The 14,670-nt window shown below is 54.5% G+C and overlaps 2 protein-coding genes across 3 annotated transcripts in view; one reads left to right on the forward strand and one right to left on the reverse strand.

Moving 5' to 3' along the window:
* KCTD21 (potassium channel tetramerization domain containing 21) overlaps positions 1–465 on the reverse strand; it is a 14,108-nt gene extending 13,643 nt beyond the window's left edge. Inside the window, exon 1 of the mRNA XM_024749577.1 lies at positions 280–465. Within this exon, the coding sequence (XP_024605345.1) occupies positions 280–417 (138 nt within the window). The 5' untranslated portion in view covers positions 418–465. The remainder of the gene's footprint in view (positions 1–279) is intronic.
* Positions 466–628: 163 nt separating this feature from the next.
* Positions 629–14,670, forward strand: part of USP35 (ubiquitin specific peptidase 35) — a 72,693-nt gene continuing 58,651 nt past the window's right edge. For both annotated transcript variants that reach the window (XM_024749489.1, XM_024749498.1), the window contains exons 1-6: positions 629–866; positions 7,090–7,772; positions 8,984–9,116; positions 10,698–10,827; positions 11,246–11,347; positions 12,775–12,933. In XM_024749489.1, the coding sequence (XP_024605257.1) occupies positions 7,100–7,772; positions 8,984–9,116; positions 10,698–10,827; positions 11,246–11,347; positions 12,775–12,933 (1,197 nt within the window). In that variant the 5' untranslated portion in view covers positions 629–866; positions 7,090–7,099. The remainder of the gene's footprint in view (positions 867–7,089; positions 7,773–8,983; positions 9,117–10,697; positions 10,828–11,245; positions 11,348–12,774; positions 12,934–14,670) is intronic.

Consider the following 14,670-nt stretch of genomic DNA (forward strand, 5'->3'; position numbering starts at 1 on the left):
ACCCACCAGACTCCTCCCCCAGTCTCGGCCCTTATTATCCGGGCTTTTCTTACTATCACCAGCCATCCAGGCTCCAGGCTCCTTCCACCCGCTCCGCCCCTTCTTCTCCATAAACGTCCCCTCCCCCCAAGCCACGGGCGTTGCTATCCCCATTGCACAGATGAGAATGGCGAGGCTAGGGTAGGCTAGATGACCTCTCGGGGTAGGACAGGTGCTCAGGTGGGCCGTTCCCTCACCAGCACTCCCTGCGCCCCGTGCCCCCGGCCGCGCCGCACCCACCTCCTGCCCTCGCTCGGCAACCTCCCCTCCGCGGGCGGCCAGCGCAGCTTTGCGAGGGGGGCGGAGGGCCGGAGCCCAGCCTAGGGGCGTGGCGGCCCGGGACCCGCGCGCTGCGCTCGGGAACTTGTAGTCCACCATGGGCTCTTTGCAGCTCGGGGCGTAGACTTCGAACTCTATCTCCCAGGAGGCATTGCAGTTAGCCGTCCAGCTCCCACCCCGCCCCCGCCAGCGTTCAGGCCGGCTGGCCTTAAAGGGGACGCGGCCCTAGTGGCTGCTCGCGGGGTGGCCCCCGCTCCGGCTCCGCCCCGTTTCCCGCACCTCGCCCCTCCCCCCCACTTCGTCCCGCAGCCCAGTGGCCGCGCCGCTGAGTTGGGCTCCCCTGTTCCAGACTTGTGCAGAGCGGGTGGAGAGGTTGGGCTTTTCAGTGGAAGCAGCATCCCCGCCGTCTGGGACCTGGCGGAGGGCGTCTCCACTCTGGGGGAAGCAAAGGACCCGCCCTGACCTAGCCTGGCCCAGCCTGGTCCTGCCCGGCCTGAGCGCCCCGCCCAGGAGCTGACTCTGAGGCAGGGGCCACTGGGGTTCCAGAGGTAAGGGGGCTGGGGCGTGTGTGTAGCTTGGGGGTAGGGAGTGACTGCACCCAGATGGTTCGAGAGCCGGGACGCGCGCGTAGGGCTTTTAGAGTCCGGGAATGGGAGGCGGGAGGTCTAGGTGCATACTGGGCCTGGCTGTGTGACCTTGGGCGAGTAGCTGCCCCTCTCTGGGCCGCAATCTCTTTCATCAATTGTGTATATAGAGATACCGCCCCTGCCCCCGCCCCCCTCAGGGCTGAGGGCACCGGCGCCCAGTGTCATGAAGCTCGCCAGCCTTTCGTGGGATCCGCAGCCCCAGTCTGGGCTGGGAGCGGGTGCACTGGTATAACTGGAGGGAGGGGTGGGGTCGAGCTGGGGTGCAAACTGAGGGGCCAAGCGGCCGCCTCCGCTTGGAATGGGCTTCTGCTATTCTCAGCATCCTCGGCCAGGGCGTACTCCCCCTACAAGAACCCTTGCGAACAAGAGACCTCGATGTGTCAGCCTGGTGCCCGCCCTTCCAGAAAGCCTGGGATGGGGGTGGGGACGCGGGCATCAGAGGTATGTGAGGGGTGGCCCCCATTGGGGCTGGCTTCCTGAGAAGCGAATATATGCTCCCACCTTCTTCCCTTCTCCTCCTCAGTTCTCCTTCGGTAAAAGGGCAGTTGGGTTTTACTAGTAACCTTCCTTCACCCCACCTTTTTTTTTTTTTTTTCTTGCGACAGTTTGGCCCAAAGGAGTGCCTCCCAGTAGTATGGCGAGGGGATCCTTCCTGGGACTGCCTTGGGTAGAAGTTCAGTTAAAAAATACAGAGAGAAATGCTGCTGACTAGAGACCTGGGGGAGGCGGGATGGAGGGACTTCTCGGTGTCAGGAGGCACAGCCTGGTGCTCCCCCCACCCCCTGCCCATCCCAGGCAGCCAGGCAGCTCAGGCACCCTGGGGAGTCAAAGGAGGGAGACTGCGTGTGAGGGTCAGAGAGGAAAGGAAATGGGCTCCTCATTGCTAGGGCTTGGAGGAGCTGCTGTGCTCTGGGGTGTGGAGAGATTGTGAGCCCTTGAAGCCCCCTCCCCTGTCCCATGAAATTCTGTGAACTTTTGACCTGAGGGTTACCAGGAACAGGTTTGTTTGTTGTTTTCCTTTTCTTCAGCTTTGGTTGTTTGAGTCGTTTCTAGAATAGCCCATCCAGTGACCTCTGTAGGGGCTTTCTTGGCTGATGTTTAAGATTCTCAGGGTGATGGATATGCAAGACCAGATCTGGGCAGATGAGGGGGCAGTGACCCGACCAAGGGTTAGGCCAGTCCCTGGAAGGTGCTTTTCTGATCATATCCTTGGTTCTATCTCATCTTACTGTCACATGTCTCTCAGTCACTTGGCACTCCTTCACCTCTGTGCCTGGTCCTGTGCTGGGCACTGGGCACAGATGGGGGACCGGACCTACTTCCTACCAAAGGAGATCCCGGCCTGGTGGGGGAGATGGGCATAGAATCAATCCAGTTACACTGCCCAGGGATGAGAGAAGCGAAGAGGTCCTTTGGAAGCCAAAGCCCAAAGATTGAGTTGCAGGGGGATTTGGAAAGGCTTCCCAGAGGAGGGGGCATGTGACCTGGGTATTGAAGGATGAGTCAGAATTTGCCAGGAAAGAAGAGGAAGAAGCCCTTTCTCAGCAGAGAAAACTTCACCAAAGTGTTGAGCGGGAAAAAGCCCACTGCTCAAATTCCTGTAGATTCACCACTAAGTGGAGTTTGTCAAGTTCATCTCCCACCCTGCCCCTTTATTAGTTTAGTGTCACAGAAAGGACTTGAATGTCAGGCTCGGGAGTTTGGACCTTATCCTGAAGGGGCTGGGGGGCCTTGAGGGTTCTGAGCAGGGGCATGGCAGGATGGAGTTTATTGTCTAATGAGGTAATCTGATGATATTTGCAGGGTGTGTCCGAAAGACCAGAGGGGGATGGGGAAGTCTGAGCTGGGGCCCAGGGAGGGAGTGAGGCAGGACATTGGAGCTGTTCACACACACACACACACACACACACACACACACACACACACGGTGCTTTGGGGGTGATGGGTGATGGAGATTGAATATAGTCAGGCTCTACTATGCAGGAACAGAGACCTGTCAATATACAGTGGAAAGGTGGAGGGTCATTTGAGAGGGACAGTTAAAGGGATCTGAGCCTTCCAGGGGAGGGATCATGATTTTCTTGTGTGCTAACTGTGCGTCCTGGAGCGGACTGGGTGTTGCTGGGACTCCCAGGCTGTCATGTCAGCAGTGAGAGATATAAGCCAAGGGTGTGGGAAGGAGCCGCAGCACTGGCTGGGAAAGGCTAAGGGGTGGGCAGGTGATCATCTCCCATTCTGGGGTTCAGAGGCTCTGAGAGGTGGAAAAACACCAGCATTGATGGTTGTGGCCACAGTGGGGGTAGTGGCTGGACTAGATTTGAAGCCTGGACTCTGTACTCCTGCAGGACACATGTCTCTAGTGGAGGATGGATTGAGGAGGGGAAAAAGGAGATTGGTTAAGAGGCTTCTGCGCTAGTCCAGGCCAGAGGTAAAGAGGAGCTGATTTTGGGTGGGGCTGGAGCTCAGGGGAGAGAGTGGAAATGATGAGTTGGCTTCAAGGGCTAATGGATGAAATTCCTTGTAGAATCAGCTGGATCAGGAGTATGTGTCTCTTCGTCTTCTTCCCGGACTGTGTCGGTTTTGCCTCTCAGTGCCAGATGTCCCAAGAATAGACTCTTACCTATTCTTATCTATTATCTGGCCCTTATCTTTTTTTTTTTTTTTGGCTGCGACCTTGTGTCTTGAGGGATCTCAGTTCCCCAACCAGGGCTTAAACCTGGGCCATGGCAGTGAAAGCCCCGAGTCTTAACCACTAGACCACCAGGGAACTCCCTGCCCTTATGTTTTTTATACCTTGTCTCAACCTCATCAGTGGTAGGCTCAGAACGGTCCCTGTTTTCCAGATGAGAAGGCTGAGGAGTCCTAGCAGGGACTCACCCAAGGTCACCTGGTGATTCTGAAAGCAGAGAACCTTAGTCTCCTGCTTTAACGCAGGCTCTTCTGAGGGAGGACATGGCTGCTGTTTGCTGCGGCACTTGGCATGGGGCAGCTGTCTCTTGGGTCAGAGCCAGTGTCGACAGGCCATATCCTCATCCAGAGCCTAGAAGGAAGGGTAACCCCCCCCGCCACCCGAGGAGCACTGGGGGTCTGCTTCTTCCTCCCCTAGAGAGGATGAGTGCAGGTTCTAGTCCCACCCTGCCAAGGCTGTGTCTTTCTCCCTTGTTGATCCTCGGCTTCCCCATCCATGCTGTGGGGAGAGCAGGCATTGTTCTGCCTCCCTTCCGTGGCCTGGGATGGGTCAGGTGAGGTCCACTCCTCTAAAAAGCCCTTTGCATGAATGCATCCAGGATATTACTGAGTGGGTTTGTTGGTGACCATGGTGACAGCTGACCTCAAACTGCTTGTGTGGGAGTGGGGGCAGATAGGCAGGGCTTGCTGGAGTGGTCAGGCCACAGACTGCGCAGAGGCTGCAGGGCTGGCCTCGGAGATCCGAGCCCTCACAGAACGGCTCCACTGACCAAGCTCCCAGCTGCCAGGCACAGACCACCTTATGTGATAGGTATCAGGTAGAATGATAGGAGATTGCCAGCATCTGATTCCTCCCTTTGATGTGGTTCAGCCTGATATCATTTATCCCCATTTTACAGAAAAGAGGCTCACGATATTACGTGCTCAAGGTCACACAATGAGTTGCAGGACTAAATGGGATTTACTCCAGGTCACACTAGAATGCAGGACTCCTCCTTCCTAGTCTGATTTTCTTTCCACTTCCAGAGCCTTCCTTAGCCCCAGAACTCCGTTTCTACCTGCCCCCAGGTCCTCTTCCTCCACACATGATGTCAATATCTCATCGATTAGGATTTCTCCTTGGTTGCCTGAGTACCAGGGTTTCTTGGCATCCCGGGTTGAAAGCATATTAAGTCCACTAGCCTGGAGGGCAGGGTAGGGGTTTGGAGGATGGTCTGCAAGGGAGTGCCCAGGAAAGAGTGGACCAGGGCTGAAGGCAGACCCATTTTTAAAGACACTTTTAAAGACCTTTTGGGAGTATGCCTTGTTTCGGCACTCTTTACCAATGTGTCTGTCTCCACCACTGGACTAACTGGGTGCTCCTAAGAGCAAGGACTTTGCTTCTAAAGCAAAGGGGACTGACACTTTCTGAGCACTTCCTTGTGCCCAGCCTTTATATTTGTCTTCACGTCAGCCCTGCGGGTTGGAAATAGAGGCTCAGAGAGCATTAGTAAGCTGGATGGTAAGCAGAATGCATCCCGGTTGAATCTCAAAGAATAGAGTCTAACACCATTCCAAGCTTGGGGTGGGCCCTGGGCATATGAACTTGTATTAAGTGCTCAGGTGATTCTGAGGCAACCAGGCCAGCATTCAGGAACCACTGATCTGTGCCCTGGCTACACCATCTAACCTTACTCTGCAGTGACTGGCCAGCCATTGAAAAAGAAGCCTGGTCCCTGCCCCAAGGAGCTCACAGCCTGGTGAGAGAGAGAGAAACAAATGTGCCCATTGCATTGTAACACACGCAGTAATGGAGGTTTGGTCTCGGTGGAGAGCTAGGACAGAGAAGGGAGCGTCTCCATAGGGCCTGGCACATATCTGGGGTCCCACAGTATCTATGGTTTTGCATAAAGGTTTCTGGCCCATCATCTAGGAAATTTCTGGCTTGTCTTCACACCTAGTCCAGGTCTTAACAGTAGAGTAGTTTTCACTGAGACAATAAATTTAATTAAACACTTAGCGTATACTGAACCTTATATTGGGTCCTGCCTAGTGTGGGATTATACAAGGAAGCAAAGAAGTGGTCCTGCCTTTTAGGAGCTGAACCTGTGGGAACCAGCATGAGAATCAGGAATCAAAGTGGGTCAGCCTGGGATGAAGTTTTCCAGAAAACAGCTAAAATGGAGTGGAAGGACAGAGGGAAGTATATTATGGCTCAGAGGAATAAGGTAGCAGTAACTCACACCACACTCTGCATTTGCTTATTCAACAAATGCCTACTGTGTGGCAGGCACTGTGCGAGGTGCTGGGGATACTGTGGTAAACAAAACCTGACTTGGTTCCTGCCCTCGGGAACCTATATAGTATAGTGGAGGAGGATGACCCCAATCAAGTAATCATGATAAGTGCTATAAAGGAGGACAGGATGCTCTGAAATTGTTAACAGGGGTGTTTGACCCATACAAGGAGGTCAGAGAGGCCTTCTGTGTGGAAGAAGTTTGAGCTGAGCTCTGCAGGGTTAGCCAAGCAAGGAGGGGAGGGAAAAGCGAGTGCAGAAGCCTGGGGCAGGGAGGACACAGTGAGCCCACAGTGAGGGGCTGGTGTGGGCTGAGGCTTGGGAGGCGACAGGGCCTGCCTGTGCAGGGTTGAGCACAGAGGTGAGATGATCTGCCTTAGTGGAGGAGATTCGGACCCGTACAACTCCGCACTATGTGACCCCAGCTGCAACAGAGGAAGAGGCCACAGGTGGCTGTAGGAGTCCAGATGACGGATGAATTCATGCCTGGAAGTCCAGGGAGGTTCTCATCAAGGATTGGGTGTTTGAAGTGGGCTTTAAAGGAAGGTAGGACTTTGCCTGGTTGTATGAATGTGTGCTAGTGGTGGAGGTCTTGGGAGATAGGATGTTTCAGGCAAAAGGCACAACGAACACAAAGAGGAAAAGGGTAGGTCATTTGAGAAAGAGCAAGAAGCTGATTGGGGGCAGAATAAAGTGCACCAGGGATCTCTGGAAGCCCTGTCAGCCCTTCCTTTCTGGAGGTGTGATTTGTGTATGTGCACAGCTCATCTCCCCACAGGACATGGCTTGGCCAAGACCTTGGCAGCAGCTTCTAGATCCAGCTCTTACCTGCCTTGCCAAGAACCGATGGAGGTCCCCAGGGAGGCCTGAGGAGCGAGGGGCAAAGGGGTGGAGGAGGGGGAAGGCTCAGGTGTAGGCTTTGTGAGATGAAAGGCGCTCATCAGCAATAACTACAACCCACTGGGGCTTATTATATGCCAGGCATTGTGCTTCTCATCACGTCACCTCCGGGGGAGGTAGGTATCCTTGCCTCATTTCACAGATGGGGAACTGAGGCCCAGAGAGGTTGAGTTGCTTGCCCCCAAGCCTCAGCACGCAGGGGATCACGTGGGGGATCGGTCCTGTCGGGCAGAGTGTGACCCTGCTCCCTGTCCCCTGCAGCGTGGCCGCCATGGACAAGATCTTGGAGGCGGTGGTGACGTCATCATACCCCGCGAGCGTGAAGCAAGGACTGGTGCGCCGAGTGCTGGAGGCGGCGCGGCAGCCGCTGGAGCGGGAGCAGTGCCTGGCGCTGCTGGCGCTGGGCACGCGCCTCTACGTGAGCAGCACCGATGAGCTGCCCCGCCGCGTGGGCTGCCAGCTGCTGCACGTGGCCGGCCGCCACCACCCAGAAGTCTTCGCCGAATTTTTCAGCGCGCGCCGAGTGCTGCGCCTGCTGCAGGGGGGCGCCGGGCCGCCGGGCGCCCGCGCGCTGGCCTGCGTACAGCTCGGCCTGCAGTTGTTGCCCGAGGGGCCCTCGGCCGATGAGGTGTTCGCGCTGCTGCGGCGCGAGGTGCTGCGCACCGTGTGCGAGCGCCCGGGGCCTGCGACCTGTGCGCAGGTGGCGCGGCTGCTGGCGCGGCACCCGCGCTGCGTCCCCGACGGCCCTCACCGCCTGCTCTTCTGCCAGCAGCTTGTGCGCTGCCTCGGCCGCTTCCGCTGCCCGGCCGACGGCGAGGAGGGTGCCGTGGAGTTCCTGGAGCAGGCCCAGCAGGTGAGCGGGCTCCTGGCGCAGCTGTGGCGCGCGCAGCCCGCCGCCATCCTGCCCTGCCTCAAGGAGCTGTTCGCCGTCATCTCCTGCACAGGTGCGTGTGCGATAGGGGCGGGCGGGACCCGTGCGTGCGGAGTCTCCTGTGTGGCGTGCCCACCTCGTGGTGTGGCGTGTGCATGCTGGTGCACAGGTGTGTATGTGTGTGGGGGTGGGTGCTGTTACTTCGTTTAGTTAGCGGGCCTCTTCTGAGCTCCTGCCGGTTGGGGGGCTCCTATCCGGTGGTGCCTGCTGGGCATGCAGAGAGGAGGGGACCCAGATCAGTCGGGCCTGGAGGAGGACCAGGGGGCTGAGACAACAAGATGTGGGGTGGTCATCATGTCCTTTGGGTCAGGTGGGTTTCGTAGAAGTGATGACTTTTGAGTCAGGCCTTGAGAGCTGGGTAGCACCAGGCAGCAGGGATAAGGTACTCAGGGCAGGCAGAGTGGAAGGTCTGGAGACATGATAGAACCTGTATGTGTCAACTGAATTGTAAATCTTGGCCCTCCGTTGACAACTGTGGAAATTGGACTGTAGTTTAAGTGACTGAAATAAAATCTGTGCCTTCCCTGATTATAGGGCTGTTCAGGGGAAAGGAAGGGAATGTACCTGGCAGGAGGAAGGACCAAGGCCAGGTGTATGAGGACCTAGGTCTTTATACAACTGGACAACAAATTTTGATAACTAAATTTTTTTTTTTTTTTGCGGTACGCGGGCCTCTCACTGTTGTGGCCTGTCCCGTTGCGGAGCACAGGCTCCGGACACGCAGGCTCAGCAGACATGGCTCACGGACCCAGCCGCTCCGTGGCATGTGGGATCTTCCCAGACCAGGGCACGAACCCGTGTCCCCTGCATCAGCAGGCGGACTCCCAACCACTGCGCCACCAGGGAAGACCGATAATTTTTTTTTTTCATCTCTTGGGTTCCACCTGGAATGTCCTCCCTCCCGCCGAGTCACATAGCCCTCCTACCTGTTCTTGCCAGCTCCAGTGTTACCCCATCTAAGGGTCTTGCCTATACATGCACAGCTGGGGGTTAGTGCTTTTTTTCTTTGCCCAGCACAGGGCCAAAGCAGTGCCAGTGAAGGTTTGTTGAGTGAATGAGCTAAGATGAGATCAGAGGCTGGGATGCTATAGGAGGCAAGGAGGTGGCTCTGATGTGCTCTTTGCAGAGGCTCCCTAGTTCCTTGGCAGCATGAAGGACATGGGGTGATAGGGGAGGTGTGGGGTCCACTTGTCCTGCAAAGCTCAGCCCAGGCACCTGTTCCAGAGGAGGAGCCACCATCTAGCGCCCTGGCCAGTGTGGTCCAGCACCTCCCATTGGAGCTCATGGATGGTGTCGTCCGGAACCTCAGCAATGATGACAGTGTGACCGACTCCCAGATGCTGACTGCCATCAGCAGGTGGGCTGAGGGACGAGTGGTGGTCAGGTCTCTCTCTCTCCCAGAAGCCCCTTCCACTGGGTGGGATTGCTGGGCTAGATATAGTGTCAGAGGGCCCAGGCCCTCATGCCTGTTCATTCATCCATCCTTCTTTGAGCCCTTCCTGTGCCTGGCCCCAGGCTGGATGTGTAAGACACAGAGAGCCTTGCCCTAGTGATGCTCTCAGGCTGGGTACCAACTCTGTGACCCTGGACAAGTCAGTGAAGTCTCTGAGCTTCAGTTCTCCCCTCTGTAATAGCAGAGGTGGTATAAGAAGTTGTCAGGTTTCCACAGGGTCAATGATAGGAGGTAAAATTACTTTAATCAAGTGCTTTCTGAGTTTGGCAAGTATGATAAACAGAGTTTGGGTGCTTTTCAGCTCACAGAGCTCTTGCACATCCCCCACCTCATTTGAATATCATTGCACCTGTGATCTAGCCACATATGCCTGGCCTGTGATCCCCGAATATGACACCTACCCTCCTGCCTGCAGGCCTTTGGCTCTGCAGACCCCATCTACCTGGCATCCCCCCTCCCCGCTGCCATTCTTTCCATACCTGTATGCAGATCCACTGTCTTCATTGGGCCTTCCTGGATTCCTTGTCTTCAGTGGGTAAGAGTGTAGGCTCTGGAGATAAGCTGTGTGAGTTCAAATCCTGGCTCTCCCACTTCTTGCCTGTGTGACTCTGGGCAAGTTACTCAACCCCTCTATGCCTCAGCTTCCTCATCCATAATTTGTAGTATAATTGAACTCATCTTACAGGTTTGTTGTGAGGATTGAATTAGATAAAATGAGATATTATGTGTAAAGTGCATAGAACAGTGTAATGGTAGCTATTATCACCATAATTACTACTATTTGCTTTGCTCTCTGTTGTTCTCTTTATAGCCCAGTCTACTGAATATAAAAATAATGATACTAGTGACGTTTTTCTGAGCACCTACTGTATGGCAGCTTCATGCTCAGTGCATGCAGGCATTATCTTGAGGGGGTCAGAAGGGTTAATACATGTAAGGCAGATGGAGCAGTGCCTGGTACAGACTGAATATGACGTAAATGTTAGCTGTTAGCTGTTGTTATCTCTTTTAACTCATGTAACAAATCTGTGAGGTAGGTATTATCCCCATTTGACAGAGGAAGAAACTGAGGCTAGAGAGAGTAAGTGACTTGCTCCAGGTCACAAGCAAGGGTTTGCTGGAGCCAGAGCTTCCAGCCTGGGGGCAGTACTCCTCCTGCCATTGGGCCTCACAGTCCAGACAGAGGCAGCCAAAAGCCCTGTTCTGCCACTGCAACTCACTGTGCATGAGGTGGGGTTTGGGATACTGAGAGGGCCTGGTTCCCCTTCTGCCGGGCTGGGAGCCCCAGTCTCTGCCAGGTGCCTGTGCTGGGCATATTTGCAGTTCCCAGAGGTGTCCTGTTCATCCCACGGATCCCGGGGCTGCCCTGTGTAGGTGTGAGTCAGTGTGGGGGGATCTCAGGTCATTATGGCTGGTCCCTGGGCTGCCCCCTCCCAGGCATTTGGGCCTCCCTGATCCTTGTGTCACGGTCACTCCCCTCACCAGGATGATCGACTGGGTGTCCTGGCCCCTGGGGAAGAACATTGACAAGTGGATCATTGCACTGCTGAAGGGCCTGGCCGCTGTTAAGAAGTTCAGCATCTTGATCGAGGTGTCACTCGCCAAAATTGAGAAGGTTGGTGGGCCCCTGTCCTAGCCCCGGCTTCTGGCCTTTCCTGCTAGTCTCTTGCCAGGGGCAGTGCAGGTCTGGGAGGCAGAGCCCGGGGCTCCCACCCAAGCTCGCTGTGACCTGGGACAATTCACTGCTTCTCTCTGGGCTTCAGGTTTCCCCCATTCATTCTTCTGACTCTTCATTCAAGTGTGTGTGTCACTTTTGGTATGTCCATCCATCCATCCATCAGATATCTAACTGTTTTGCTGTCCATCTCACCACCCATCCATCCACCCAGGTCTATGAGCACCTCTGTGTTCTTACTCCCACATGGGTCTGCTGCTTTAACTCCAGCATCTCTGGACCCCTTTCAGGCCTGTGGCTACCCTTGGCCTTGGGTGGCCCAGGCCTGGGGGACTCCTGACCAGAGGCTTTCTTCCAGGTTTTCTCCAAGCTTCTGTATCCCATTGTCCGGGGAGCTGCCTTGTCTGTCCTCAAGTATATGCTCCTGACCTTCCAGCACTCCCATGAGGCCTTCCACCTGGTAAGGGCCCCTGCATGTTGCCCCGAAGGTGGGCGGTCCTGCATCCTCCACAGGTCTGGCTGGAGGCCAGACATGCTGTCTCTGTTGGGGCTTAAGGGGTTGGGGCTTGAAGCCCAAGACCTCCAAGTCCTGGACGTTAGGACTGGAGACTTGAGACCCAATTTTACAGATAGAAAACTGAGGCCAAAGAATGGGTGTGACCTCCCCATGGGTCCCGAGTAGAGTGGCAGGCCTAGAACGATGGCAGCTGTGTTACTTGGGTGCCAGCTATGTGGCAGGCACAGTGCTAAAGACAGTCCACATGTTCATTCATTTTACTCCCAGAGTAGCCCCAAAGGGAGGTTCTATCATTTCCCCCATTTTTCAGCCGAAGAAACTGCAGTTTAGGGAGATTAGGTCGCATGTCCCAGGTAACAGCTGGTGAGCGGTACAAGGAAGATTCCAGCTGAGTTGGTCTGACTCCTGATCCAGTGTCCTTCCTAGCTTCTCGTGGTCCTTGGTCACTGCAGAAACTTTATGCTTCCTGATTTGTGCAGTGGGAAAAGCACAGAACAAGGGATTGGGGTTATGGGGGGTTGAGTCCCAGCTCTGTCTGTCATTTACTAAATGGGGTGACCTCGGGCCAGGCACTTACCTCTCAGGGCCTGGGTTGGGTGGGACAGGATTAGATGAGGTGACATTTATCAAGAGCCTGCCACATTCTAGGGACTTGGTAGATATTTATTTCTTTTCATCATTCTCCCAAGCTCCCCTGCTCCCAGTTTCTGTGGCCTGACTCTTCCATCCCTGGGACACTATGGTGTAGCTCCCCTGTGGGTTTGAAAGTTAACACTGTAGCACAGAGGAAAGAAATGGACTTTGAGTTCAGACAGACCTGGCTCAGACACCAACTTCTCCCAGAACCCATGGTGATATCCTTGGCAAATTACATAACCTCTCTAACTTTAATTTCTTCTCTGTAAGATGGGGATAGTAATTGCCACATGTCACTGTGAGTGCTTGACATATAAAAGTTTGCTGCCGCTCATGTTCTGTCAGCTGCCACCAGCTGACCACACTGTGGCCCCAGCATCACTCCTGGGTGACAGAGTAGCCCTGGTCACTCAGACCTTCAGGCGCTTCAGGCAGGTTGGTTGGCTGATACTTAATAGCTGGGGCTCAGGCCCAGGCCTCCCCTTAGCTGTGAGGAGGGAATTATTTGTCCCATTAAACAGATGAAGAGACTGAGGAAGAGTATCCAAGGTCATGTGTCTTATAAAGAGGGTCACCTGCCTGCAGAGCTCAGAGCCCTATGCAGGTAAGGGGCACAGTGGTCAGGTGGGCAGACCTCCTTGCTTCAAGGAGCTCTGGGTGCTTCCAGCACTGACCACCATCCCATGTCTCAGGTGGGTAAACTGGTGCTGACTAACCCTGCTCTGCTCTCACAGCTCCTCCCTCACATCCCCCCAATGGTGGCCTCTCTGGTCAAGGAGGACTCCAACTCGGGGACCAGCTGCCTGGAGCAGCTGGCGGAGCTGGTCCACTGCATGGTGTTCAGGTTCCCGGGCTTTCCGGATCTGTACGAACCCGTCATGGAGGCCATCAAGGTGAGTGACAGTCCCCACTGCTCCCCTGCCCCACTCTGAGGAGGGTGCCGATTTGGGCTTTGCTCAAGGCCACACTACAGGTTAGTGGCAGCCCTCTATCCTTTGGTCCCTGGCTGTCTCCCATTACCTCCCCAGCCCATCGTGTGCTTCAGGCACACTGAGCCACCTGCCATTCCCCCAGATGGATCTTCCTCTCTCGATTGTTCTGAGCCTTTGCATATGCCGATCTCTCTAACTTAAACTCCTGTCTTGTCTGCCTGGATAGCTCTTATTTCTACCAAGCCTTCTTCTTGAAGTTTCTGCTCAAGTGTTTCTCCTTCAGGAAGCCTTCCCTGATAACTCTAAATTACACGCCCCCCGCACTCTGCCCCTCAGCTGGGTCATGGCCTCTCTGAGTTTCCACAGCCCTAGTGTACCCCTCAGTCACACATGGTCACTGTCTGTATGTCTGTTTCCTCTTAGACTGAGCATTCCAGAGCAGAGATGGCTTACAATTGTTCACAAGACTTATGCCCTACTCTGTGCCAGGTCCAGGCTGGGAACTGGGGACACAGGCATGAGGCAGACCACGTCTCCTCCCTTTGAGGAGCTCACAGCGTAGAGGGGTGACTGACGTGTTTACCCGTAACTGTGATCTAAGCAGCTTAAGAAATGCCTGTGAGGGTCAGCCTGAGAGTGGTGAGGTGGCAGAGGGGGGAAAGATATCCAGTTAGAGGAGGAGGCTGCAAGGAAGAAAGGGCTTCTGAACCGGGCTTGCTGGGTTGCTAGGACAATAACATTTGTAGCTAGAGTCACACTTGGCAGTGTCTTTCCATATGTTTTGTCTTCTGTTGCTCACTAGAAACCTGTGAGGCAGGTACTATTGTTATTTCAGTTTCAAAGATGAGGAAAATGAGACTTGGAGAGGTTTGGTGTCTTATGCAGTCACAGAGGTAGTGGGAGATGCAGCCAGGGCTGAGGGTTGCTGAGCCCTTTCCCATTGCTTGATACAGAGGGCAGGTCCAAGTGTGGGTGAAAGACATCCAGGTAAGTGGTGGCCCTTTTAGAACCTCTGGTCTGACTTCCATTTCTGTAACACAGCAGATAGGTAACCTGAGAAGTGTCCCATTACAAAACACCTAGAAATGCTTGTTAAAATGTAACAGATGTCTTTTTAAGTACATAGCTGAGCTTGCAAGAGAGCAAGGGGGAATCCCCAGGGGCCCAAAAGGAAGAGAAAACCAAATTCCAGAATGGTAAATGAGAGGTGATACTCTTTTGCCCCGGGTGGGGAGGGGCAGTGGGTGAGATGGCCAGCCTCAGTCCCCAAGGGGCTTGAGCCGGTGGGGACAGGAGTTGAGGCTTAGGGTCTGCCCCCAGCAGGGAATCAGCACTGAGAGGCCCATGTAAATCAGGACCCAAGAAAGGCTTTACCATTAGCAAAAGGGTGTTCTAGAAAAAATACACATGGTTCCAAGTAGACATCAAGGAAGGCTCTCTGGCTTGGTCTGGGCTCTGGATTGGGAAAAAAGAAATTGTCATCGTTGGACTGCTCTCATGTGGGTTTAGGGGTTCAAATTCTTATCTTCTTCGGTGTTGTAGCACCCTAAGCTCATTGAAAGTGGTCATAAACTTGTAATACCCAAGGATTGCCTGATAGAAACAGAAATGATACTGCTTTCAAGCCACAAAGACAGAATTCTACTAAAGATGAGTTTATAATCCCCAGATTACAAAACACGTAAGGGAACAATCCAC

Source organism: Neophocaena asiaeorientalis, unplaced genomic scaffold (genome assembly GCF_003031525.2).
Source record: "Neophocaena asiaeorientalis asiaeorientalis breed wild unplaced genomic scaffold, Neophocaena_asiaeorientalis_V1.1 scaffold363, whole genome shotgun sequence".
In the NCBI taxonomy this organism is placed as follows: domain Eukaryota; kingdom Metazoa; phylum Chordata; class Mammalia; order Artiodactyla; family Phocoenidae; genus Neophocaena; species Neophocaena asiaeorientalis.